The 27,618-nt window shown below is 41.1% G+C and overlaps 1 protein-coding gene across 1 annotated transcript in view; it reads left to right on the forward strand.

The window, feature by feature from the left end:
• Nucleotides 1–27,618, forward strand: part of kiaa1109 (KIAA1109 ortholog) — a 103,104-nt gene that overhangs the window by 35,574 nt on the left and 39,912 nt on the right. The window contains 29 exon segments of the mRNA XM_051941604.1: nucleotides 164–283; nucleotides 427–761; nucleotides 2,312–2,562; nucleotides 2,919–3,159; nucleotides 4,519–5,010; nucleotides 7,971–8,244; nucleotides 8,377–8,514; nucleotides 8,705–8,775; nucleotides 9,143–9,316; nucleotides 9,901–10,021; nucleotides 10,196–10,345; nucleotides 10,988–11,115; nucleotides 11,437–11,639; nucleotides 11,900–12,100; nucleotides 12,235–12,446; nucleotides 15,105–15,256; nucleotides 15,546–15,696; nucleotides 15,848–16,000; nucleotides 16,212–16,452; nucleotides 16,694–16,842; nucleotides 18,408–18,639; nucleotides 19,226–19,387; nucleotides 21,520–21,704; nucleotides 22,197–22,372; nucleotides 22,516–23,107; nucleotides 24,554–24,752; nucleotides 25,617–25,880; nucleotides 26,117–26,210; nucleotides 27,446–27,496. Of these exon segments, the coding sequence (XP_051797564.1) occupies nucleotides 164–283; nucleotides 427–761; nucleotides 2,312–2,562; nucleotides 2,919–3,159; nucleotides 4,519–5,010; nucleotides 7,971–8,244; nucleotides 8,377–8,514; nucleotides 8,705–8,775; nucleotides 9,143–9,316; nucleotides 9,901–10,021; nucleotides 10,196–10,345; nucleotides 10,988–11,115; nucleotides 11,437–11,639; nucleotides 11,900–12,100; nucleotides 12,235–12,446; nucleotides 15,105–15,256; nucleotides 15,546–15,696; nucleotides 15,848–16,000; nucleotides 16,212–16,452; nucleotides 16,694–16,842; nucleotides 18,408–18,639; nucleotides 19,226–19,387; nucleotides 21,520–21,704; nucleotides 22,197–22,372; nucleotides 22,516–23,107; nucleotides 24,554–24,752; nucleotides 25,617–25,880; nucleotides 26,117–26,210; nucleotides 27,446–27,496 (5,912 nt within the window).

Below are 27,618 nucleotides of genomic sequence, written 5' to 3' on the forward strand. Positions count from 1 at the left end.
TTTAACAACTCTACCTGCGGGCCCTCATTAGTTTCTGACAACTGAGCAGCTGTGGCTACAGGCTATGTAGCATTATGTAAAACGCACACAAGACTAAACAGGAACTTTTTTTTTTTAAAAACGACTGAATAGTTTCTGGTATTAACTGATGGTTGTCTTTCAGCTGACCTGTTTGCCTGGTCCTTGTCGTACATCAGAGGATCTGAAGTACACCATGACACGGCTAGCCATGGATGGCGTTGACCTCTTCATCGTGGAGCACGGCTGTGCTGCCAACATCAAAGTAATTAAGAACTATTTATTAGTTGGAAAGTAAAAATAGTTTTAGAGCCATTCAACTTGTTAACTCCCTAACAGTTTAACAAAGTGTGCTAGGCTTTTGGTATTTGTACAGATCTGTCATTCTTCCTTTGTCTCCTCCCACAGACGGGTATTATTCGTGTAGCCAATTGCAACCTGCACAACCAGGCAGTGGGAGAAGGCATCAGTGCTGTGGTGCAGGACGTAAATATCCGCCAGTACATTGAACAACAGCAGCAACACAGTGAGGTGACCAGGCTGCAGCTGGCTGGACAAGGTCAAGGTCCTGGTCAGCAATTAGGTCTCGGGCAGCCCCCTTTGCTGCGACGTTCTGTCTGGCTGGAGGCAGGTTCAGTCAACCTGAACCTCATCACAGCAGATATTGCCCTGGCTGCTGACCACCCAGCCAAATGTGAAGTCCAGAGGCATTTTCTGGAACTACATGATGCTCAGACTAAAAGGTAGAAACAACAGATAGTCATCTCTACACTTTCTACACTTTTCCCTCAGCTACCCATAGCAGATTTTTGGGAGTTGTGGTGTTTTGTTTGTTTTATTTAAGTCACTGGGTATTGTTTTTCAGTTTTGCTTCTGAATTTTATTACATCTAGTAGCACCTGTGAGTTCATGCAGAACTGATAATGGTCAAAGCGCAGTTTACAGGAGAGCAACTGCTGAAACCTAATTTCAGAATGAAAGTGACTCAGCCGTTGTATCACACTTCTCTTGAATGATTCACTGATACAGTCATATAAAGGTTCAGCTTGTATTGTAAAGCAGACATATTTAACCCTTTAAGCTTCAGTGTACCGCCGGCGGTACACCTACTAATTTGCATAGGAATTTCAAGAATGTCCGACGGGTGCAAACGCGATTATACAAACACTATACACCGATGGAAAGCTTAGATTCTCATGAATCCGCCGGTATAAACCACTTTCAGATGCGATTACCACAGCGGGTGAGAAAAACACATTTGTCCGACAAAAACAAATATTCATCCATCCGTTCTCTATACACGGCTTCAACGCACACAGCGCGACTCACATTTCCGGGTTTATTATTACACACAAAAAAAAAGATTCCACAAAAAACGGCCATAATCCAACCTTTTACATCCAGATGACACAAGCCAGTAAACTATTTTGTCCAAAACATGTCCTGAAGTCGTATAAAATCCCCGAATCGGTCGTTTTCAAGGAAATGCACCTCCCGATGCACGTCCAATATTCCCCGTATTTTTCGTAATTTTTTTTATTTAAAAATAGAATATTAGCGATTTTTTGTACTGAAAACGGCTGGAAATGACTGAAGCTTAAAGGGTTAAGATAAGATAAGATAATCCTTTATTGATCCCCAGAGGGATAATTCAGGTATTGCAGCAGCACAGGGCAAGTCCAAGGATACGAGGGAAGTAGCATGCATTGGGTTCAAGAATTACACATAGTTTTAGGACAAACCAAGGGTGACGTATAATAAACAAAACAACAAGGGGAAACAATAAACTGACCAGTAGCAGCAAACAGTATGAGGTATTTAAACCAAAGGTCAATCACCTCATGTGATAATGAATTCCACATTAAAATTGCAAATCTCTAAACCAACATCACTAGAGTACATAATGTTTTCTAACTTGAAATTTGCGCGATGTTTCTTATTACTGCACCTAAATGTGTTGTTTGTGGGTTGTGAGAAACTATGTATACAGTATATGTACCCTCATGATTCTAGGAGTCTATGACACTTCATAGCTAAATTCTGGAACCTTATCAGAACAAAGAAAGAAATCCTCTTGAGATGCTAATTAAGAAAGAGGTCAGTAAAGCTCGTTTTTATCTGCAAGGCCTCCAATGTGTAACACTTGATAGAAACTTATTGATACCCAATAAAAACAAATACAAAACTTTAGTCTCTTTTAGAAGTGATTCTATTACCCCAAATGCCTTTATTTGCTGCGTTCATCTTTTTCACTTTTCCCTTCACTCATCCGTGTCCCACTTCTTCTCCTCAGACTCTGGTTCCTGTGGCCAGATGAGGCTGGCATTCGCAACAAGAGAAGCAAGAACCGCTGTGGCTGCCTCGGAGGCTGCAGGTTCTTTGGAGGTACCAACATGGGCTTGGACTTCTTTAAGCTTGAAGAGCTGACGCCCTCCTCCTCATCGGCGTTCTCTTCTACTAGCACTGAGTCAGACATGTGTTATGGCCAGTCCCTGCTGCAGCCTGGGGAGTGGATAATTACAAAGGAAACACCCAAATTGGATGGTATGGATTTGCTAGGATTTATTCTACATTTCCTGATATCTTCTGCAAAAGTGATTCCCCTACAGAGTTGCTGAAGGGGTTTCTTGTAGATCCTAGGCAAAATAAAGAATAATTAGAGCCTACAATGTTTTAATTAATTACTATAACAGTAAGAACTTCTCTGCTTATAGAGAGGCAGCATTGGCATAGGATTGCTGGGTATTGTCTGTCTCTAAGTTTATTAACTGAGAATATTTCAAATAAATCGTATTATCCTGAGCTATTTATTTATACTTACTCATGAGCATTCAACATTAACAAAACACCAACATGAGACCATGAAGTATTTAGAAGCCGTTTTCACCATGTTTTCTCAGGGAAGGTTGTAGGACTGAAAATGGAGACGCACTCTCCTTGCCTACCTCCTGAGCTGCCTCAGAGGCGTGGACAGCAACACCTCAGTCTCCAGGTGCCTCAGCGATCCCACAGCTCTGCCTCATCCTCTGAAGAAAATAGCTCCTCCAGCGCTGCCTTGCCGCTGCTGGCTGGAGAGCGAGACAGCCCTTCACCTAGCACAGAGGAACGCATGTTTCCCATGAATGGCAAAAGTCCTGCTGAGTGAGTAACAAATGGCACCACAAATGAACTGGTGTAAGTGTACTGTGATATATGATGCATTCGACCCCTAAAATTCTTAACATGCCTTAATAAGGGTTGAGAGCAGGTAGGAAGTTTAGCATCTTCAGCCTGGTTGTAGTGACACATTGATTTTAAACATGCAACTTTCATGTCAACATAAGGAGACTGGTGTACTCTCATCTGACTAAATCTTAATTGGTTGGAAAATTGCCATTTTACTTTTATAGGAAAAGACATGCTCCGTAAATAGCTTTCCAGGATTAATTCATTATGTTTGGACGTGGAAGGATCAGACTAGTTGCAGACCTTCTTATGTTTTCACAAGTTTGAGGTCTCCCTACATTATAGAGATTGCTAAGTCTGTGTTATTGATTGTTATAGGCAACGCTTACTAAATATTTACGTGGTGTCAACTGCATACTAATTGACCACATGTCAAAGAAATTGTCGGTGTAGCTGCAATTTGTTCAAACAGATGGCTAAAAAGTCGAGTGTGAAGTTTACAAACAATTTGCATATTGCAGTTCCACAGCATGACATAATATTGAAAACTGTATAAAAAGTTTCAGATGTTTCTCTGAGTGTTGTTCATATTTTTGATTCAAGTTAAGATAAATTTCATTTAATGTGTTGCAAATACTAGTTTTAAATAATGATTTAGAAATCATTTGGAATAATAAGGCTAGCAGATAGTGTACAGTCAGTTCATGGTGACTCATTCAGTTAATCTCAAGCAAACGTGCAGCGTTTGTTTTCCACCAGTTGGTTGGTTTTTATGAGCAGCTGCCATTGAAGTGGATAAAAATTCTCTTTGGTTGACTACAGCCCGACCACACATCCTGTAGCGCCTTCTGAGTCTGAGATTTTCTCGTGGAGTTCAATTATGGAATAAACTTACAGAAGATGATAGAGCTTGCAAAAATATTAATCAATTTAAAAAAAGCATTTAAAAGGAATGTTATGTTGAAATATTTGCAACAGAGAGACTGATGCCTTTGGCTGTGTGGATGTGTGCGGGCACTGGAAAAGTGCTTACACACACTCGATGATGATGATGGAGATGATGATGTTGATGATGAGTTGAGTGGGGGTTAGAGTCAGAGAAGGTGGGCCCGTCTGTCTTTGTATGTTTATCTCTGTAGTTTTTTTTTCCCTTGTATTGTTGTATTGTAATGTTTTTGTGATGGTGAGTGGGGGGTTGGAAATTTAAAAGCTTTTGCTTCATCCATCCCCTTTTCAAACCAAGATATATTTTTATGTCTGTTGTCAAAAGAGCTGTGTGCAGGTTTGAAATAAATTTACTGAACTGAACTGAACTGAACTCCTGTTTCTTTGCAGCACCCTGGGAGATGTCCCAGAGGTCTCACCAGTGTCACCCAACAGCTCCCAGGATCGCTCCTCAGTGCGCTCACCCCTTTGTTCTCCTCTGAAGCGACAGTCCTCTGTACACTCTGGTCGGCTGGGCAGCACCAAGAGCCTATCAGCTGCCGTGTTCACCGATAAGCCACCACCAGTGTTATCTGGAGGGGTCCAGTTCAGCAGCGAGGTTTCCCGTAGTGATGAGAACGTTCTGGACTCCCCTCGTCAGCGCAGGAGCTACGGTTCCTTTCCCTTCACACCATCAGCAGACTCGAACACCTTCCATCAGTACCGCTCTGCAGACTCTAGCATGTCAGTTGCTGACAGTGAGGCCTACTTCTCTGCTGCTGAGGACTTTGAGCCAATCAGCAGCGCTGATGAGGGTCCAGGGACGTACCCAGGCCGCAAGAAGAAGAGGAGGCAGCAGATGCAGCAGCCACAGCAGCCTCCGTATCACATGGAGAACTACAGGTCAGCTGAGATAACATACACTGTAGAAAATGGAGTGTGGAGTCTTCTGCAAATAGAGTTAAGCGTCAGTAAAGCTCACAAAAGTTCTCAAAGTTAAAGAGTTTAAAAATTTGAAGGGAGGCTGGGTGGGTGGTCAGATCATGTACAAGGTTAAGTGTGGAATTAAGGTGATGGTAGATTTAGGACAGCTCACAGTAACATCAAAGACTCTTATTTCTCATCAGTGAGAGAAGATGAATTAACAACCTGCCCAGCAAAGTTCTGACCTTGCCAGAGTGTTACCCTTTATAAATAATTATTAAATAGCCATTATGCAGCATTTTTCATAGTTTCCTGAAAAGATTGTGGTGATCACAGGAATTACATTTTTCATCAGGTCTTATCAGATTTTCAGTCATCATTTTTTAAAACGCATTTAATCTGTATTTTGGTGGATTAGGTTTATGTACAGAAATCCAATGAATGTTATGACTTTTTCTTCTTTTACCTGAATGGCAGTTAGAGCTTGAAGCAAATAATATAGAAACTTTTTGCCTTTTGAAAACATTCAGCCAGTGTCTTGAGTTGCTGTAATAGCAAGGAAATCAGAGATTGTGCCTGCAGGTTTGAAAAGAGTCAGTATACAATTTGTCGCCAGTTGTGCCTTCCTTACCCCTTTCCTCAGGATAATTCTAGTCCAGCTCTCCGTTTAAAGGGTTAGATTCTATCTGCCTGTTAGATTTCACCTAACAAGATTCAGCAGAATGATTAAGCTGGCGTCGAGGAATACTCGCCTAGGTTCTTACTGTCTTCCTCCAAACGTCTTACCCCTCTTATTTCAATAAATACTCTCTTGCACAGCAGCCCCTCTTGTAGCAGAATCGATCTATTGAACACGTTTGTTAACGACAGCTTTCCTCTTATAACTGTTTGCGTTTGGTGATATTCCTAGGTTTGTTTTAACCTCAGGGGTAATGTTTAAACAACTCATTGGACTAAGCAACCTTTAAGAACCATTAGATCTGTTGCACACAATCAACTTAACTTTTTGCTAGTATGCGGATTAGGTGAATCTTAGAAATCCCATAAGTCTTCTCTCTAAATGCAATATAGCTTTTATTGAATAGCATTAGCAGGGGCATAGCATCAGTTCATGATTAAACTATTAATCATTTCTGATTATTTCTAAACTTAACTAAACTGAGCGTACCTATGAATCTTTTCCAACTGTAAAATTTAGGAGAGAGAGTGGACGGCTCTGCAGTTACCACCACACCCGGTCTTGACCTGTGTCTGGTTGAACTCCCCCGTAGACCAGCAGACTCAATGCAAAGTCTCGTTTAGGTCCAAAGGGCGTTCTTCCTCGGCAGGGGGAGCGGAGAGGTCCCGAAGGCCAACTGTGGTCTGGCAATCATCTTTAGTAGCAAGAACTGGAACGTTAGTGCAGGCATTTCAGCTGTCCTCAAATTGGCGGGTTGCTGTGGAATGTCCCCGACTCTCCAGGCTGTGATGAGTCCCTGGGTTTCCCAGCCCCGGGAGGGGAGCGGCCCTCTGCTGCTGCCTCCTTTGCTTCTCTGAATGTTGTAGGTGCTTTCTTCTCCTCTTTTCTTTGGGGAAATTGCAGACCGCTTGGGACTCTCCGGTTGGCAGAGTGTGGTCCTCGCCTGTTGAACAAAGTTAGAACAACTTTGCTTCCAACAATGTCCTCAGCGAACTCTGCAGCCTAAGTCCAGTGTTGTCCTCATGTCCTTTGGGCAGAAAGTCTGGTAATGACTCCTCAGAACTTTGGCAGTGAACTCCGTAGCAGCACTTAGGCAGCTCCGGGGAACAACTCTGAATACTATGTCTCTGTCTCTCTCCTTTATACCCTTATCCTCTAGCACACACATAATTACACACCTAAGCTCAGTTGCTTAACTCATAAGGTTTACACACAGTTTTATCCATTTAACACATACAGTTAGTGACACACTCAGTAACTAGCACATACACAGGTTACACACACTTTATCATGATTCAGTTACCAACACATACACATGTCTGAAGAATTTGTCGTATTCAAACATATTCAGTTACACATAATTCCTTCACTTCATCTTAATCTAATCACACAAGAAACATTTCAATCATCCACATTTTAAAGTATAAATATCAGCAAGCATAATCATTTGGTTAACTTATAGTGTTTTTTTTGTCAGATCTTTATTTATCTGCTTAAAACCTTTGTTAACTCAAGGCATGATTGCTTCTGGGACCTCAAAAACTAGACCCCACTTGACAAACTGCATTAAATAACTTGGCAATGATTGGACAGTGGGTTAATGGAACAATGTGCAGAAACACATTAACTCTGTTGTCATTTTTATGTTTTATACCCGACAAGTTATGAATTTCATCCTGTAAAGTAACTTGCCCCGAAGCTAAGCACGTTGTAGCTTTCATTACTACTCTGATTTGATCATGTGTGCATGGATGGATGGATGTGATGTAGAGGGGTTGTAGCAAATGAAAAGTTTGATCCATGGGTAGCCGCTCACTGCTGATATGTTTTGCAAATTGTATTTCACTCTTGTTCTGAAACTGCCTCGTCAATTTTCTATTACCAGAAATTGTTCTCACATTGATTTCAGCATGCTTTTTGATTGATACAGCCTCAGCCTCAGCAAAAACCCAATCACTTCAGTCTTGGAAAGTTTCAGCTGGCACAGGCCTGTGGAAGCTTTAGGCTGAATTCAGCAGAATCAAACAGTATACAGAGCAGCAGATTCTGGCAGATATCCTGAATGTTGGGTACAATGAAACTATGAAGCAGAACTCTAAAGAATATTTCAACGGTTTGTGAAGAGGACTGACATTCAAGTGCAACATGCCACCAAAACATTGGTGCTTAGTTTGATAAGATATTGTCTACAAATATTTAAGGCCAAACCATAATATGCTAATTTGTTGCCTTTTGATTAAAATATTTTGATCTCCCCCAGCCGGAGCTCCATCTACCACAGCGTTGAGGGTCCCCTCACCTACGTCCTTAATGGGGAGCTTATCACTGAGCCTCGTCCTCTGCCGCTGCCTCCCACGCTACCTCCACTGCCACCCCATCCTCTGCCCAGCCACACATCCCAGGCCTCCTTTGTCTCAGCCCTGGCTATGGAAGAAGAGAGCTCAGTGGAAGCAGAAAAGACAGCTGAACCGGGCCCTGTAACTCGGCAGCCTCACGTCATGGCGTGCTACCAGAGCTACTTGGCCCACTACCAGGTGAGTTGTTTCATGATGGACCTCTATGTACTGGTACTCTCCAAGGAAAGAAAAAATGTTAGTGTGAAACCTGGCGCTATGTCTATTTTCACTGTATTGTCTTTTTACATCATTTTACTTGACCTCTGTCAGGTCTCAAATTGGTCTGTCAAGCAGCCCACCAATAAAAGAACCTCCAAGTCGTCCTTGCATCGCCCCCTTGATCTGGACACACCCACAAGTGAAGAGAGCTCCTCCTCTTTTGACCAGCTCTCCGTTCCCAGCTTTAAGGTCTTTGACTTAAACTTAACAATATTTGTTAGGTTGTAGCAAAATTATTGACTGTATCCATCCATTGACTGTATCACGTAAAACTAAACTTAATATTCACTGTAATGCTGTATTTTTAAATTGTATGGATACATTCATGATGCACCCAGCACATCAGATTTATAATTTACAGTTTTGTTTTGCATTATAGGTGATAAAGCAGGGCCTTTCAGCCAGTTCTCTATTAGACAGAGGAGTTCAGCTGATGGGCGACAACAACAGGTATTTAAATACATTTTTTTTTCATCATCTCACCTTGTAAATCTCCAAAAATAACATATCTGAGTGGGAGCAAATTCTGTTTTTTACTTTATGTATTAAACGTCATTAAATATCGAGATTCCTCAGTTTGTAGTTTCATTCTTCTCATTGATAAGTAATCTTTTGTTTTCTTATTATTTTTTTTGCTATTGATTGTTGCAGAGACAATATGATACCCAGTGATTATTATTGTTTCTTATCTGCAAATTATATATCAGGCACCTTTTGCATATTAGCACACAAGTGATTTTTACCTGACGCTGTCTCTTGAGATTGCAAACTTTTATTGTCTTTAATGCCAGATATGATTGTCTCTTTGTGTTTTCAGTACACCATATACTCCTCTGGATAAGAGGGCCATGGAGAACACAGATGAGGACACGATGACAGATGACTGGACTTTGGAGCAGCCTCTTGCTCAGACCAGAACTACTGCCATTGTGGAGGTGAAGGGGGCCATCAATGTGGTGCTCACACCCCTTGTTGCTGAATCCCTGGACAGGTAGCAATCAGACTTTCTGTAGCAGTTTTTTATGTTGTTTAAGCTTTCAGTATATCCTGACTTGTCATGGTCCCTCTTTGGCCACATCTCTCTTAAAGCTACATTATCAGTGTTGGTTAGAAAAACCTTATTTACATAAACATGCCTGCTGACACAAAATTTTCCTCACACTGTACTTTCATAGTTAAGGGTTATTTTTAGCCTGAGGCTAAGATTTGACCTTAATCCCTAAGCACATTGCGTCTTGAATGTAAAATTCTGCTGACAGTGCTTCAGAGTCTGGCCTCATTCTTGATTGTCTGGCAGCGTGACTGTTTAGTTTGCCAAAGGCTAACGGCTCTGGGTTAACAATGCTCTTAGAAGCATCAGTGTCTTGGCTGACGGAGTTTGGAAACTCATAAACTGCGGCTAGAACGTCCAAATGTGGGCAACGTTTAAAAAGGCTTATGCATGATTTTTCTATGTGAAATAATTTTTATATTGCCCTTACAAATTAAGCAAAATATTAGTGACATAAAACTAAATCTTTCTAATTTTGTGACACTGTGAGCTTTATTGCAAAGTTTATGTACCTTTGATTTCAGATACATCGAGTCCATGGTCCACTTTGCCAGTATCCGACACCCAGCAGCCATTCTGGATGACCTCCATGGAAAAGTCCTCAATGAAGCCTATCAGATCAGCAAGTCCACAGTCACAGAGTCTGTAAGTACAACAACTCACAGAACAGAGCCATATCAAGCAGCTGGATATGCAAATGTTTCCAATTTAAATGTTTGGACATTTAACTAAAGAAGATTCTCCATTTAAAAGTGGATTGAAGCAGGTTTTGTTGCTCACTGACTGATGTCTCTCTGTTTTGGGCCTGAATCCACAAAGAGCCAAACAGGCAAGCAGGAGCACAAGCTGTCCAAGACAGAGGGCACGACCCCTGTCTCCCTCAACATCTCCCATGGCCAGACGGACCTGTCCGTCAAACCAGATAATGTGAAAATCAAGGGCCTTCAAGCCAATGTCTCCGTCCCCAAGGTGAGACCCATGACCCAGAATAATGAGAGGCCAACAGCGTTCCTCAGAATGTGCACTGATCACAAGAGACTGAAGAGCAAGCATAGAATCATGAGCACTACTGTAGATCACTTTACATTGACACAGTGTATGTAGAAGACACTCTGCATTTGTGTAGAATATTGACATTGTGTCCAGTTATTAAGCCTGTTTTTTTGTTGTTGTTTTAGTAGAAAAGAGCAAACAGAGATATTACCGCTGAAAGGTTTTCTGTATTATCCAAGCCATTTAGAATATACAGTTTTTTCAAATGAGTAGAAGGTAATGCTTATTGACATCAACCAGATGTATGGATATGTAAGAACCATTTCAGTTTTGATTTTGTTTTTGTCTTCTTTATGCCCTTATATCAAGAGGACATCGGTAATCGTAAATTTGGGACACATAGCCTTAAACACAGTGACTGTGTGACTCAGGGTTTTATTGTTCTATTCATCTTAGTCACACAAAATTTGATCTAATTCAAGATATTTTTGTGGACATCTCTGTATTTCAGGTCCACAGAATCTAGAGTCTTAACTTATTTTTTAAAGAATTGTATTTTTCAGCCCGTGCAGCAGTTTAGTTCATTTTGGATTAATTGTGTTTTTGCTTTCTATGCAGGTGAACCTTTGCCTCCTGCAGGCGTCTGTAGAGGAAGGGTCACCGTCTTGCTCCACTAAGTGTGTCACACACGTGTCTCTAGTGGCGCTGTGCTTCGACAGGATTGCTACCCAATTTAGGATGAACAGGTAATGCCCCCACTACTCGTCATGTCATGTGTGTTTGTGTGGATACAATGACGAAGCTTTTTGGAGTGTCGCTTTTCTCGGAAGAAATTTCTGTTTTACATACTGTGTTGTGGTTGTTGCAGTGCAGTCTTTTCACAAAGCACTCACCTTTTCAGTAATTCAGAAGGATGAGCATTAGGGATTCAGATTTTTTTCATTTGAAACTAATCTTCTAATGTTTAGAGTACAAAATCAGCAGAAAATACTTTATAATGATTTCTGTTGTGAATATAAGCAGGCAAGAGTGACTGAAAATTTACATTTTCCTTCTGCTTCTTTCAGGGGTATTGTTGAGGAGACTCCCAACACCACTGAGCATGGGCGACCCTCTGTCATGCTGGACAAGTACGCCTCAGCCACCAAGATGCAGCCACAGTCGTCTGGCTCATTGCGCTCCAATGCAGGAATCGAGAAAGGCAAAGAGATTGCTGCAAGACTCAATATCCACCGTATCCACAGCCAGCTTCGAGGCCTAGACTCCACAGGTTGGTTGAAGAGACTGATGGCCTTGTTTGAAAGTCTAACACTGACATTTAAGCTCACCTGCAACCTATTTGTCTTAGGGCAACTCATTCAGCATATTAACAACATGAAAAAATACCTTCACTTGACCTGCACTACACCAAGAGTTTAGATCCTGTTCATGAACTTATTTTAGATTCTAAAGGTTTTGTTGTTGTTGTGAGTATTTTTTTAAAAATGTACGTGACATTTTTAAAAAGTTGCATTGCTCCTTCTCTTTTAGACATCGGCACATGTGCTATCACAGCCATCCCTTTTGAAAAATCCAAAGTGTTATTTGGCTTGGAAGAAATGGAGGAGTTTTCATTGGTGGATGAAACTGATGCTCAGGCCACAACAAGCGATTTAGGTCGCTCCGCCACATCTCTGGAGAAATGGGGCTGGATCATGTTTGAATGTGGGATTGAGAACCTTACAGTGAAAGGTAAACCAAACCAGATGCTTTTAGCAGTGGTCATTTCTATATTTAGGGCAATGAGAATTGAAATTTTAAAGGTGAGTTGAGGATGTAGGGCTGTTGTGTACAGATTTGTGAATGTATTCCGCATTGTGTCACAGGGGGCCGTCAGTCCGGAGCCATTCTTTACAATGCTTTTGGAGTGATGGGGCGCTCTGACACTGGAGGGAAGACAGGAATGTCTAAATCCAACGGTTCGACAGGCTCTCAGACGGGAAGTGGTTACAGTACTGATGTATCTGATGACAACCTGCCACAAGATGCTATCAGTCCTGCATCTGATGTCAATGAGCACTCAGACTCAGATGACCAGGTGAGATACTGAAAAAAACTTTTCACTGTGAAGTAGCTAAAAAATGCGTCCCTTCCTCAGAATTTTTCTTGGTCAGGCTTAGAAAAATATATCTTAAACTCTGCTGTATTTAATGAGTTCAAACCAGATTAATCTCCATATTTTACCATAGACTTCTAGTGCTGCAGAGTTGAACTCCACATCTTCTAGCAGTTTTTGCAAGGTCATGCACATGTTATGTCTGCACATAACCATTTTGTACTGTGCAAAAATGGTTGACATTAACATATTTTACCAAAAATAATTGTCTTAGTTTATTTTTTTATGTCTCCTGCATTGATTTTAATAGGATATATCATATTTTGGATTACCAAAGTATCTTTATACATATAAAATGTTCCAGTGAGGTATTTGTCTGAGCTAAACACAGGAACCAAATAACAGGTCACCTCCCTGATGTAAGACAACATAAGAAATTTTTAGCTATATAGGCTAGTACATGATTAAACAGTGATGCCAAACATGAGTAAACAAAGGAACTAATAGTAGTTTGAATCAAAATCATTAACTGAAACAATGTGTAGAGTCAATGAGACTATGTGAGACACAGTCATAGTGAAGAAGTGGTGGTTGCATCTAAAAATGTTACATCATGGCAGAAGAGAGCACAGCAACAAAATACAACATGGTCATTCTGCATCGCCAGGCAGGCAGAAATGACACAGCTGACAAGCGTTTTGAGATGTGCTGTTGAAACTTTTCTGCAGAAGCACAAATACAGACCGAGGGCACAAAACTGAGCTAACCCTTTAAGCGCCAAAGTTGCAATATTGCGGCAAACAACATTGCTGAACATAACAAGCCACAGCTTCAAATATAGTGCCTCATGTAGTTACTACTTTATACCAGGAGATGGCAGACATCTGGAACTTCAATCTGAGCATCATTTGTGGGCGTGTTTTGGAGTTTATAGAGTTTGAAAACCGAGGAGACGAGATCGTAGTCAGAGCGCAAGACGGCGCATTTTAGAGCGAGAAAACTCACCATACCGAGAGGTCTGGTCAATGCTGACAAAGTACTTTGTCAAGTAATGGCTTACTCAGATTCTGAAGAGGAATATTCACCCTCTGATGAAGATGTTCAGTCGTCCAGTGAGACAGAAAGTGACGCTGCGTCTGTGCGTAACGGCAGCGGGTCGGTGCGACATGACAGTCCACAAGCAGCACATGCTGGAGCCGATGCTTTGCTTCACCGGGTCCGGAGTGGCAGGAGGGGACGTGGTGGGTGTAGCAGGGATGGTCAGAACACCGCTAATGATGAGGGGTATAGCGGGGATGCAAAAAACGTGGAAATAGCAGCAGACGCGGGAGAAAATGCACTGATAATAACGTTGGAGGCCGCAGTGGCGTTCACGGCCCCGTCGTAAATGACAATGATGATGGCTGGGTTTGCTTGACAGATGAGGAAGAGTGTCACAAGTGGATCAGACATTTTGATGAGCCTGTTGAGTATTGTGGAGACAGGGATCTGACAAATTCTGAGCCAAACAAAACCATCTTGATCGATAAACATCAATAAAGTTATGTAATCCGTATGTCGCCGCCTGGTGACGTCATAATATGCAAATTAGATGAGTGAATTTACTCCCATCATAAACTTTGGGTCATACTGATGATTTTTCTCATTTACAGTTTGCCTTTATCTCTAACCATTTTCAAGTTGCAACCTTTTGAAAAAATATCAAAACTGAATATTTCGTTGAAAAAGCTCTGGCGCCTAAAGGGTTAACCGAGTTGAAAGATATCAGTCTTACTTTCCTTCAAAATTGGAGGATGTCCAGAAGTGCCATCAGCTCAGAAGCCGGTGGGAACCTGGTACATCTATCTACAGTCTGGGAAAGTCTGGTTGGAAGTAGTTTTTCTTGCAGCTTGCAGCCAAAAAGCAGAGTGACTTACCTGCACACAAAAACAAGAACTGATGTGCAGACGAATATTTGGCTCTGACAGAAGGCAGCTTATCCGCTAAAGGACTGGCGAAGGATGAGTGTCTGCAGGCAACAGTGAAATGGAGGAGGCTCTTCACAGGTTTGGGGCTGAATTTCTGCCAATAGAGTTGAGGATGGGATCAGAATAAGTTGATTATTTAATTGTATTAAGTACGGGCAAGATTGTGCCCATCATCAGGGAGATGTTCAGTTGCTTCCAAATTCATTCTGCAGCATGAAAACCAGCCCAAACGTACAGCCAGAGTCATGAAGAAATCACATCTCAACAAGGAAGTCCTGCAACAGGTTAAAAAGGTTCTAAATGTCACTAAAAGTAAAAAAAGTTTTGCTGCATTGGTTTGATCTCCTTTCCAAACAAATGTCACTGCCTGTTGCCAGTTTTTGATTCAAATTTGAGCAGCTGTTTTGCTCGCACAGAATTAGTACAATAAGATGTTCAGATGTGGATCAAAAAGTTTGACTAATTTGAAATGAACGGATTCAACTTCCCAATTAGTTTGAGAGGGAAGAGATTGAAGTCAACAAATTAGCCAGGATCCCCTTTGATCTAAAAGATATGTTATGATAAGTCAAAAGTATAACAGGGCTGACAGTTTGCGACTCTACTTGCAGCAGTGAATCTATTTCAGTGGTATGGCATTGCTTGTTGAATGCTGTTAACATCTGTTCTGTAGGATGAAGGGGTCGAGTCTGATGATCTCAAGAAAGATCTCCCTCTCATGCCCCCACCACCTGATTCCAGCAGTATGAAGCTGACCATCAGAGAGATCTGGTTCAGTTTTGCTGCTCCCACTAATGTGCGCTCACCTTCACAGGCCATCTCCAGGTATGACTGCACTGACTATATAGACTTCCTTATAAAAAATAAAATCATTCATCTAATTACAATAAATCTGTTATTTATGGTAAAAAAACACAAATAATTGAACCCATAGTTCAAAATATAATCAGGAACACTTTAAATATAGCAAATGTTGCTTACATTATGTTAATTCATGTTATGGCTTTTAGTATCTTAACTGCAACAGAGGAAAAATGTATTACTATATTTTAGGTTACACCGATCAATAGTAAATCAAATGATCACAAATCCTCTGGCTCTCTGTTGTGCGTAGGCAGTTGAACCTGCTCAGCACTGCCACACCTGCCATTGGAGCCTGGTTGGTTCCCATTGACCAGCTCAAATCTTCTCTCCGCAAACTGGACATGGAGGGCACACTGCGCATCTGTGCCGTTATGGGCTGCATTATGACAGAAGCTCTTGAGGTCAGCAGTACAAATATGGACAGAATAAATCTTTATTTTAAATTAACTCGAAGTTTTGTAATGTGAAACGTTTCAGAACTCTCTGCAGCTTAAGTATGTTTGTTTGCTATATGCATTTTTCATTTTCATACAATTTGTCACTCCTCTGCAGAAAAAGAGCATCCATATCCCGATCAGGAGCAAGTACAACCGTGTGACTAAACGAGCTCGCTACCTGCATGAGAATCCCTCCTGTATGCTTTGTAATATCCTGCACCGCTACCTGCAACAAGCCGACTACTCTGTCATAGAGGAGGCTACCATGGTGAGTGGGAGGGTTCAGTCTTACAAAAGTCTCAACTTGAATGTGATTAAAAAGACTGTTAAAATTAAGCTATAACTCAAAAAAACAACTGCCAGTTATTGTAATTGGTTCGAAGTGCTCTTGGCTCCCCTTCACTATTTGAATTATTCCATCATCAGTGTGAAACGGCAGCACTAACCCACTTTTTCCCCCTCTACTCCTTCCATCCCAGAATGATGGTGTCCCAGCTCTGGTGACTCTAAAGAAGGGTCTGGTAGCTTTGGCCAGACAATGGATGAAATTCATTGTTGTAACTCAGGGATTCAAGGCTATTGGTCTGATCAGGCCCAACCAGCTTACCAAACCTAAGGAGCCTCAGCAGAGCCTGGGTGACGCCATCCTGGGCCTGGACAATGGAGCTGCTCTGCAGAGTGACACCAGTGCTGATGGAGCTGAATTTGAATTTGACGCAGGTGGGAACTTTCAGCTTTCAGTGTGCTAATGATATTTTGAACCGCCCATCTGTTCCCACAGATGGACTGTGAAATTCTTAACCTTTGCTTATTTAATGTTTGCAAAGAAATAAACAATTAACGCTTGTATGCAGAAAAGAGATGAACAGATGAATGTCAGTATGAGTCTATAGATTTACTTTTTCTAGCAGGTTTTCACAGGGGTTTTCTAGGAGTTTTATTTTATGTTACTATTGTGAAGCCACAGTGAGTGAACACACCATGTTGCTGGAGGGAGCATGCAGCCGCCCGCCACCAAAAGAGGCGAACTCTGGTCCTGTCAGTGGTGTGGAGATCATGAGGAAACTTTCCAAGTCCCATACACACAGCGAATCTGCACTCAGGATAAAGGTAAAACTTTGAGATTTAGCCTGCATGTCTTAGTTAAGTCCCTTGTATGCATGAACATACACATTTCCATATCTGTAACAGACATCATTCATATATCCATATCTCCTTATAGAGCAACATTCATATGCATGCTGTATGCAAATCAGATTGTACAGATAGTAGGATACAGTTTTAGTAAATCAAACTTGCGTGTGCAGTGATAATGGTGAAAATGTAATTTTCTCGTCTCCACTATTTGTGGAAATGTTATTTCATGTCTCCCAAAGGAGTACTACTGCATGGCAAGGTATCAGAAAATCAAACATTCAAAGCTATTCTCTTGCTCTTTCTGAACTGCTTGTACTGTTCTTAGTATGGCACAAATACAATCCAAACAAACCAAAAACACTTTAGGTGTAATTATTCATTCCATCAATCTACAGAGAATTTAAAAAGTGATGCATTTTCCAAGTAAAAATGCAAAAGGTTCCGTAATTTCAGCTCCCTAAATGTAAATATTGCCTGGTTTGTCTTGTTTTATGTGACAGTAACTTTAACCCTTTAAGCTTCAGTCAATTCCAGCCGTTTTCAGTACAAAAAATCGCTAATATTCTATTTTTAAATAAAAAAAATGACGAAAAATACAGGGAATATTGGACGCACATCGCGAGGTGCATTTCCTTGAAAACGATTTTATACCGACTTCAGGACATGTTTTGGACAAAATAGTTTACTGGCTTGTGTTGTCTGGATGTAAAAGGTTGGATTATGGCCGTTTTTTGTGGAATCTTTTTTTTGTGTGTAATAATGAACCCGGAAATGTGAGTCGCGCTGTGTGCGTTGAAGCCGTGTATAGAGAACGGATGGATGAATATTTGTTTTTGTCGGACAAAATGTGTTTTTCTCACCCGCTGTGGTAATCACATCTGAAAGTGGTTTATACCGGCGAATTCATGAGAATCTAAGCTTTCCATCGGCGTATAGTGTTTGTATAATCGGGTTTGCAGCCGTCTGACATTCTTGAAATTCCTATGCAAATTAGTAGGTGTACCGCCGGCGGTACACCTACGACGCACTGAAGCGTAAAGGGTTAATACACTTTTACCATTGGTTGGACAAAACAGAGTAAAAAATGGTCATTTATAACCAGTGATTTCAAATTTCTGATATTTTCTAGATTGTGGATGCAGCTCTAAAATAATCTATTGCTTAACTGAGTGTTTTGAACTTCTTTAGAAGAAAAAAGCACTCCTCAGCAAACTCTCTGAGCTGTGTTGACTGTGGTGTCAAGGTGATTCCACTTTTGGAAAGCCAAGAGGGATTTGAGATTACACTGAGTGGGGAGATGACATTTTTCTCACTCTGCCAAATTAAAGTGTGATGTGTTTATGCCATCTTTGGGTGAGTTGGGGTACCTCAGCACTTGTCGAAAAAGTATTTCCTCAGCTTAAGGTTCATCCTTCTCATAATGTTGCCAGACACAGTATATCCCAGCTGCTATTAACATTAAAAAAAACGCAGGCAACTTGTGAAAAATGATGTGATGTAAACCTACTCTTAGCAATCTGTACTTTTGTGGTACCCAGGGCTCTCACCCCTACCAGTCGCTGAGCTACACCAGCGGTGACACAGCAGCTGACTCACCCGCCCATGTGAGCCGAGCCGGTTTGCCGGCCAAGGACAGCCCCAGGAAGGAGAGTCTCCTGAGCAATCTGACAGGCAGCTTTCGGAGTCTGCACAACCTGCTGGAGGGCACGCCTCAGAGGAACGAACCGTCTGCCGCCACCGCAGCGAAGAGCAGCTCCCTTACTCGCACAGGTACTCACTGATGCTAACTGCAGTATGTGGAAGGTTCTGGTAACTGCTGATCACGAGAAAGTTTTTTTTTTTTTGGAACAACATTTAATAGTCTGTCATTTTTGTTCCAATACTGACCTCTACAGTTCAGTTACATGATAATAGTAAATTCCAGCATGGTCTCTCCTCAGCCACATGCTCACTATGAACAAATGATGCATCCCCCAATTTATTTCACTCAAACATTCTGTAATCCCACCCAGTATCACCTCACTTCATCAAAGCAGGAATACTCATTTTAAACTTTTTCTACCATACTGACTAACCAGATGCACCAAAGAAGGAGAAGCACAAAGTGATAAGAAACACACATCACCTTCATTTAATGTTCGTGCAACTTTTTTGATGAGAATGTGTGAGAGTTTGAAAATTGTAGAGACCCTGTCCTTGCCTTTACTTTTGTAATTCCCAAATTTACATTAACCCTATGTGCCTACATGAAAAAAGAATTTATTCACGCACAGCAGTCAGTCAGTCTCTGATGTCCAGTTTTTGTGGTGTGTTCCATGATGCAATGTGCTCTCAATCTCCTTCCTTTGCTGTTCAGGAAACAGCTTAGGGACAGACATGCTTACCGAGCACCCACTTTTGTCGGAGCCCTCTTCTGTCAGCTTTTACAACTGGATGTCCAACGCTGTGGGCAACAGGACTGGGGCTGGAGCTCAGGAGTCTCCAGTTAACCGCTCCCAACACAACAGCCTGCAGACAGGTGAGGCACTGTGGAATTAGGCTTTAGCTAACAGTGTAGATTCTCAGTACTTAACATATTGAAATTGTTTTGTTTGTTTGTTTGTTTTTATTCAGGGGATATTTAAAAAATGGAGTGTCATTACAATTACTTAATCTCTTTGGAACCTAATGTGCAAGATTATACTTATTTTTGTTATTAATTATTTGTTATAATGCCTATTGAATGACACTTCTTCCGGTGTAGCTTCACCTGAGGGATTCAGTTCAATTTCCATGTGATGTTGTTTTAATAGACTTTCTGGATTCTCCTGACAACTGCTACCAGTACAAACCACTGGCAGTTAACAGCCTTGAAGGAGGTCAGGGGTTGTTGCTCAGTGTTGTGTTGATGGTGTTGGTGAACCAATTAGCTAGCCAGCAGCTAGTGTGTCACCCTCATTAGTTTATTGTCCACTTAGACCTCTGTGATGGTCTTTTTGCGTCAAAAATTCCTGGAGACAGGTATGTTGTTGGTGTGGATGCAAGGCAAGATTCCTTTCATTCATATTGGTTATTTGTTGCAGCGGCAAAAAAGCAAATATAACAATGAATGTGGTAAATTGTGAATTAAAGCCGCTGTGTATAGATTGTGTCTGTTATTCTAGGGCCTGAGATTGTTATTGGCTAAAAGAATTAGATGAACTGAATTTTACTGTGCTGAGGAATGCCAAAGTAAGTAATTTTTATACTCTTCACAAAGCACAGATCAGAAACCAAGTGATGACTTTCACCATTCAGACCTGTTAAAAAGATAATAAACCAGTTACGCTTTCTCTTCTCCACTGCCAATACAGATATCTAGCACTGATGATTTGGGTTATACTGAGTCTCAATCCAGGACCAGGACTCTTTTTGATCAGTTTTAAAATCTCTTCACCTGATATGTTATGAGGATCATGTAGTACGGTAGTTCTCATGTTTTGGGAAATTTGTAAGATAGTAAATGTTTTAATTGGAGTCAAGAGGTACCTTAATAGACTTTCCAGAATCCTGTGTGACTAGACTACAAACCTGCAGCTGTGCTACTGTGTTGTGGAGACAAAAGTCATGTTGTTTCCTCATGGATACAGACTGGTGACAAATTAAAGGCAGCACCTGAATAGTGGACTTGATGGCACTATTTGGCAAGTTACGTCCAATCACGCTCTGTGTCATGTATGAAAAGGCTGAGGAGGCCCAGTTGATTTGGGTTTTGTGTCAAGTTGGCAAGAAATAGATTGAAGTGACATTAGAAGAGGGTTCATTGTTGAGGTGTGGTCAGTATGAGCTTCAGTTACAGCTCAAGTGTCACATTTTTAAGTTGCGTCAGTGACTAAAGTAACACCTACATTTCTGTCTTTGGAAAAGACGTGATGTCTGTGATGCATTAGTGCAATATATAAGGAGAAACATAAGAACAACTTTAGAGAGAGGGGTCACTGCAAATCAATACAAAGTTGTTCTGATAGTGGACCAACACCATACTAAGACACTCAGTTGTTTTTTCTTTTCCATTTGTCACCCATCTGTATCTTCTTGTCAGAAATACTGTGAGAACCAGAGCGCATTAGTCGAATTTAGCAACCTAAAATTCCACTTATCCCTGACAGCATGCCATTTTCCCTCCTTGTTCCCCTGTACTCCCACTTGTCTTCTAAGTTACAAACTGCTGCACACTGCATTTGTTTCATTCTCTCTCAATAGCAGTTTATTATTCAGAATCACTCATGCAGATCACTGAAAAGAGATATGTTACCTTCACACTTGTGCAGAGCACTTCTGGGTACAGTTCTATGCGTGTAATGCCTGTATTTGTGCCCAAGACGATTAACTTTGTCATTTTCTACTCACCCAGGTGTGAGCCAATGACAGCACAGCAAATTAACTGCAGCAACTCCTCACAAACAAATTAAGTGAAGGTGATGTGGCTGTTTAGAGTTTCAAATTGCGCATAAAATGGCCATAAAGTTCCCCTTAACACTGTCTCTTGCCTTCTGTGTAATTCATTATATTGTCTTTGTTATGTGAAGCTGGAGTGGTTAAATCTTTTGTTCACACTAGAGCTCACAAGTTTCAAAGAAAATCAAAACCCTGAGCACCTTCCCTTATGTCGCATATATCCCACACCCTCAGGTGGAACGTGTAACCTGCCAACCATCCCCTCAGCATCAGACTTCAACACAGTGCTGTCCAGCGACCAGAACACTCTGGATGGGACCCACTCCCAACATTCCCAACACAGCACGAGCCAGGACGACATGGCCGACATTGAGGAAGGCAACCAGTGTCCAGCTGCTGTTCAGCTTGCCGATGCTCAGGTGCTGTCTAAACATCTGTCTGTTTCTTTCTCATTTGTTCTAATTATTGTGCTCTGTGTTTAAGGTGTCATAGGGAACGCTATTTACGTAACATCTGCAGGTCACTGAAAAGTGGTTTGGAATTGGTTTGAAAATAGCTTTTTGAATGAGATTTTTTGTGTGTGTTGATTCCATGGAAGCAGGTAACAATATTTAAGCTTAATGCACTGATTGGCAAGTCGCCAAATTTGTTCACTGAGACAGAAAAAAGTATTGATCTGTATCATCATGTGCTGCTCATAGTAATAGCACCTGTGCCAGACTGAAAAACAGTGGAATTGAACTCTCCATCCTGTATCTCAGATTAAGCTCTGTCTTACCTAACTTTATCTTTTTTATCTTAAATTATTCTTTAGATGTTAGGAGTCCTGTCTGCAATCATCATAGCTGAGCCTCTAAAAACACCTGACTCCGTTCACTGCATTGATAGATAATCTGTTTTCTCCTCGTCAGGTTGTTTTCAAACCTTTGCTGAGTTACACAGGCATCCAGGCTCAAGATACCACTCCTCTTAGTTACAAGATGTATTTTGGAGAGCATTTGTCTTTTTCTGGTAACCTCGAATGTCTGAGAGCCGACATCGTTGACTCTGACACCTCCAAAGAGCGCAAAAACAAACGGTCCAGGAGGTAAGACTATTCTTATGCATAACATATACATATTATAAAAAAACATGAGAAAATAAATGTGTTGTTTATGTGACTGTGTGTAGCATGTATTAAAAATAGAAATATAGAATTCTAAATACTTCCATAACGCTGTATATACATAGACAAGGCATGGTGAACCTCCCTCCACTGGAGTTTAAGCCAGCGCTGCTGATTGAGACATTCAGCCTGAATGCGGTGGTGATGGAGAAGTCGACCAGCACTCCACAGGGCCCCACCGCAGCCCCGCTATCCTTCCATGACCTCAATCGCCGCCACTACAACACATTCCACTGTGACTTCACGACAGCCTGCCAGGCCATCAGCCAGCGCGTCGACATGGCCCTAGTGCGCCTCATCCACCAGTTCAGCACCATGATCGACGACATCAAGGCCACACAGACCGACATCAAGCTGAGCCGCTATACTGCCGGCTCAGCCTCTCCGACACCCACATTCAAGGCCCGGCCATACCGCCACTTCAGGTCGTCGGACTTCAGCCGCAGTTCTCGAGGAAGCCTGAACGGGGCTGGCCGCAGTGGAACCCAACCCCTAAAGAGCAAGAGAGGGCTGAGTGGAGGCGGAGGAGCAGGAACAGGAGCAGGGGTTGCTGGTATTTTACCCCCTAATGGACCTCCATCAGGCATGGACACACTGGGAAGAAGGGAGCCCAGAGGACGGAGCTCCCTCGGACGTTCAGAGCGGCGCACCTCTAAGGTAACATTAAGAGTGGCATATATTTTTTATGTAGCTATTTTGAAGAAAATGGGGAAAATGTGATTTCAGTGATTATGTGGATTGTTTCAGGAAAACTGCGTTGTTGAAAAACAGGCCATAGAGACTTAAAACATTAGCTGTATAAGCACTGTAAATGAGTACCATGAGGTATTGATAATGGAAAAACTGCAACAGGATGTCTAACGATTATGGGCTCTTTCGATGTCTTGTACACCTGTTGCCTTTGTTTATTCTACAGTTTGGAACAACTAGTACCTAGGGACTTTATAATCCGACTCAAACAGCATTAAAGACGCCGACTAATGAAATCATACTTTTTACCTTGTTAACATGCACTATGGTCTTTATTTTTTACTTTTTTGCTAGAAGTCAATAATCAGTCAATGGCATGGCAAAGCATTCAGTTTGCTCTTCTTCAAATCAGTCTCTAGCTTAAACACATTGCTGAATTACTCCGATCTTATGATCTGCCAATCTGTGGTGTAGATTTATAAGGTTTGATTAGAATTGTAAGGTGAGAAGGCAGATCAAGGCAAATGGTGGACAAGTTATGGAGATGGAGGTAGCAAATAGTTTCAAGCTATAAATATTGATATATCTACGCATTATAAAGAAGGTAAAGATGTAGAGACGCATATTAGTCATATTTAGGCAAAGTCATTGAAAAATTCTTCTAAATATGTCATTTTGGTAAACCCAGATGAATTTTTAGGAGGTTTATCAATGACCAGCAACAGACTAAGAAGGGTCTATATATTAGTGTCACACCCGCACACTCTGTTCAGTATTATAAGTAAAATCACAAAAATCGCTCAGAAATTGTCATTTTCTGCGCACAAACCCTAGAGGGAGCCAATAGATAAGTCAGAATTTCTCAAAAAGGGCACCATTAGCAGAAACCCCGTGCGATCTCTTGGTGAGAAGGTTTTTTTTATTCAGTTCATAGTTGGAAAACTTGAAAAATGGTTGATTTTTTTTTCTTCAAAGCTGTCTGACTGGATACTTCTTACAAGGACAATTATTTTTGCCTTGGCCGTGGGAACATCAGCTTCAAACTTTGAAGAGCACTTTTGAAAATAGATTACGTGAAAAATGTTAGGGAGGGTTTCGTGACATACTCCAAGTAAATTCCACAGCCTTGATCTACACCAGCTCCCTTAGGAACTTCAGTCTGCTAAAATACCTGAGTTACTTTTCTTTATAGCAAAGTTAATTTGACAGGTGTCTGTTTACAGCATAGAAATTTCATTAACTGTGTTGATCGTGACAGCTTCCAGCATCATAACTGTACTGTTAGAGTAAAGAGCAGGGCAATAAAAAAAGGAAAAAGTCAGCAATGCTTGTTTATTTGCCCTTCAGCCTCCTGATGCATGTTGTGACATTTCTATTTGTTTCATAATCTGGAATATTGCACGACGTTTTCAGGTGTCAAGAAAGGGCTCGCGTGACGTGGCCGACCACATGGCGATCCAGATGGACGACTCTGACTCCATCACGGTTTCAGAGCAGAGCGAGCCATCAGCAGAATGTTGGCAGAACATGTACAAGCTGCTCAACTTCTACTCCCTCATCTCCGATCCCACTGGCATCCTGGAGAAAAGCTCCCCAGAGAACTGCCTTTCAGGTGGAAATCAGCGTCTAGCAGTCATCCAGTCCCTAATTTCAGTCCTTTAGCCCAACCAGGCATTTCTTTTCTGCTTTACTTTTCACTTCTACCTTCTTATACTTTTGTTTCACACATTATTTTGCTAGGATAATGCTTTATTTTTGATTTTTCTTCCTTCCTTTGTTCATCTCCGTTTGCACCCTCCACTCTGCCACCCATACTTGGCTGTTATATCTGTGTTCTCACTCGATATGTCTTGTTCTTTCTTCCCCTCATCGTCTGTTTTGTCACCATTTTTTCATCAACCTCTCAAATTATTTAATTTGTCACTTTCTTTCCCATTAATCTGCATAATATTCTATTTATTTTGCATTCATCCTCTGTTATTTATCAATTATTATTGATGCTAATAATGAACTCCTGCTTTATATTTTGCAAAGCTGTGCTTTTCTATTGTCATACTTCTATTTGTTGCATTATATTTTATTTACTAGTCAGTTTATCCTGATATGATCTTTTGCTGCTGCTCTGACCCTGCACTTCCCTGAGGAGTCCATTAAGTATAAGAGAAGAGGTTGTAATGTCAGTAAAGTGTTTCAAGAGACTTGGTTCAGTGAAACAATGAGTTCCTCGGAGGTTAAAACTTTGCTCAGTCTTTTTTGAAATGTGGTGCAGTTGTCTTCACAGGTCCAATTTAGGTCAGTCAATTAGACAGTGAGGCACTATTTTTTTTAAACCTGCAATTCCACTATGCTGAAATACCACGATTCTCCACAAATCTGATGTAGTCTTCATGGACATTTAAGTACATAAATGATGTTATTGTTCAATATTTCAATCTGTATCTCAAGTATACTTCTTTCCCCTCCATCTTTTCTGCAGAGGGTGGACGTCGCCCCTCAGAGCCGCTCTGTAAAGTAGTCTTTGAGAACGAGCAGCAGGAACCGACCTCGCCCAACAAGCCGCAAGGTGCGGGCGGGAGACGACGCAGCTTGGTGAGCTCTGAACCCCAGCATGTCACGCTCATAGTCTTCGGCATAGGCATGGTGAACCGCACACACCTCGAAGCAGACATTGGCGGGTTGACTATGGAGGCCGAACTGAAGAAGATCCATGGAAGCTTCACCCTGAAGGAAAAGATGAAAGGTGAGGCAGGGTAATGTTCCTGATGCGTTTTGGAAAAAATAAGTCAAAGTTGTAGAAGTAAAGGTCTGAAATGAAATTTTACAGAAGTCCCAAAGGACTTCTGTGATTGATTCCATACTCACAATATAACTGAAAGCAAGTTAGGTGGATGTATTTCTGAAAAAAAGAAACTTTTGCTGGTAGGTAAAAGTTTGCTTTGTTTGAGCTAATCTTTTTTCTTTTTTTTCTGTATGCAGATATCCTGCACCAGAAAATGACAGAGACATGTGCATCGGCTCACATAGGCGGAGTAAACATTGTTCTGCTGGAGGGAATAACACCAGACATTCAGTACGTATAAATTCTAATTCAGTTCAGCCAGTCAATTCAATCCCTTAAATGAAGGCTTAATTCTAATCTTGTAAGGAAGTCTTAAGAAGTCCATGTAATTACATTTTGAGTTGCAACTTTGCTTCACATATTTAAGAGTATTGATCTTAACTGTGTCTGTCGTTGATTGAGGTTTAGTTGTATGATTGGAGTGATGTTTCTATTTCAAATTAGCTTTAAAATTGTTGTGAATTTCAGTTTTCTTTTAGCTTAATCACAACTTAGTTTACATGCTAGTGATTTTTTGTGTTTTTATTTGCTATTGCTTGTATAATAAAGGGAAGATTATTTGCTTTTAACTAAAAGTATTACAACTCTGGCAAAATATACTTATTATAATGTCAAATGGGATATCAAAATTCTTAGTTTGTTGTATTCTAAACACATGCTAAAACAAAAACAGAACTTCTAGTTGGATGCTTTCATACAAAGTCTATAAGCACATTTGGAAAACCACTAAAAAAAGGTGCAGTTTTCTATTCTCCATCACACTCCCACCCTTCAGTCAGGTAATTTTGACATCAGTTTGTCTTTTTACTGCAAGCACTTTCCACAATGTGTAACCACCCCAATCCAATTACAGTCCTTGCAGTCATGCATTTAGAATGGCTAATGTGTGTATCTCTACACTGTTTTGATTCAGTTTATTACTTAAACAGATTGTTTGCTTAAGTGATGCACCTGCTGGAACTTAATCCTGTTTTCATGCTGTAACTGTGACCAAGTTCATATTTATCTATACTTTTCATTCTTTGGTTCATGTGAAGTTAAATGTTACACATAGATTTGTCCAATATTGAGATGCAAGATTATATATTTCGCTTTTCACTCTTTTGAGGTTACAGTGCAAAAGCGGAACTAAAGTTCAGCGGCTCATGTATTAGTGGATTGTCAGCAGCTGTTTTGAGATGTTGTCTAGGTCCAGTTTAATTGCAACATATTTATCTAGCTAAGCTTGCCCCACTGTTTTAGCTACTCTATTAATCCAATGCCTTATTATAAATGCAGCTTGACTATCTAAAACAAAAACAACTGCCAGCAAACACTTCACAGCTGACCACATTTTCTCTTTGAATGGCTCCTCGATGCTTGTGGTAAACTGTTCTCACCTTACAGTGTCTCAGAACTGTGTCACACTTTCCTGTGCTCTTCTTTTTTTGACTTTTCTTTACTTTCTCTTCCAACTACTTGCATAGACTGGAGGATTTCCCAACATCTCCCACCAGCACTGCTAAACAAGAGTTTCTGTATGTTATGGCTGCCATTTGGGGCCCAAAAAACACAACTGCCTTAATTGTACATCCTTCATTTGTGTCAGTCACCTGTCCATCACATAGATTTTCAATGAGCCGCTTCTCAGGACTTTCTA

Source organism: Acanthochromis polyacanthus, chromosome 1 (assembly GCF_021347895.1).
Source record: "Acanthochromis polyacanthus isolate Apoly-LR-REF ecotype Palm Island chromosome 1, KAUST_Apoly_ChrSc, whole genome shotgun sequence".
NCBI classification, from domain to species: Eukaryota; Metazoa; Chordata; class Actinopteri; family Pomacentridae; genus Acanthochromis; species Acanthochromis polyacanthus.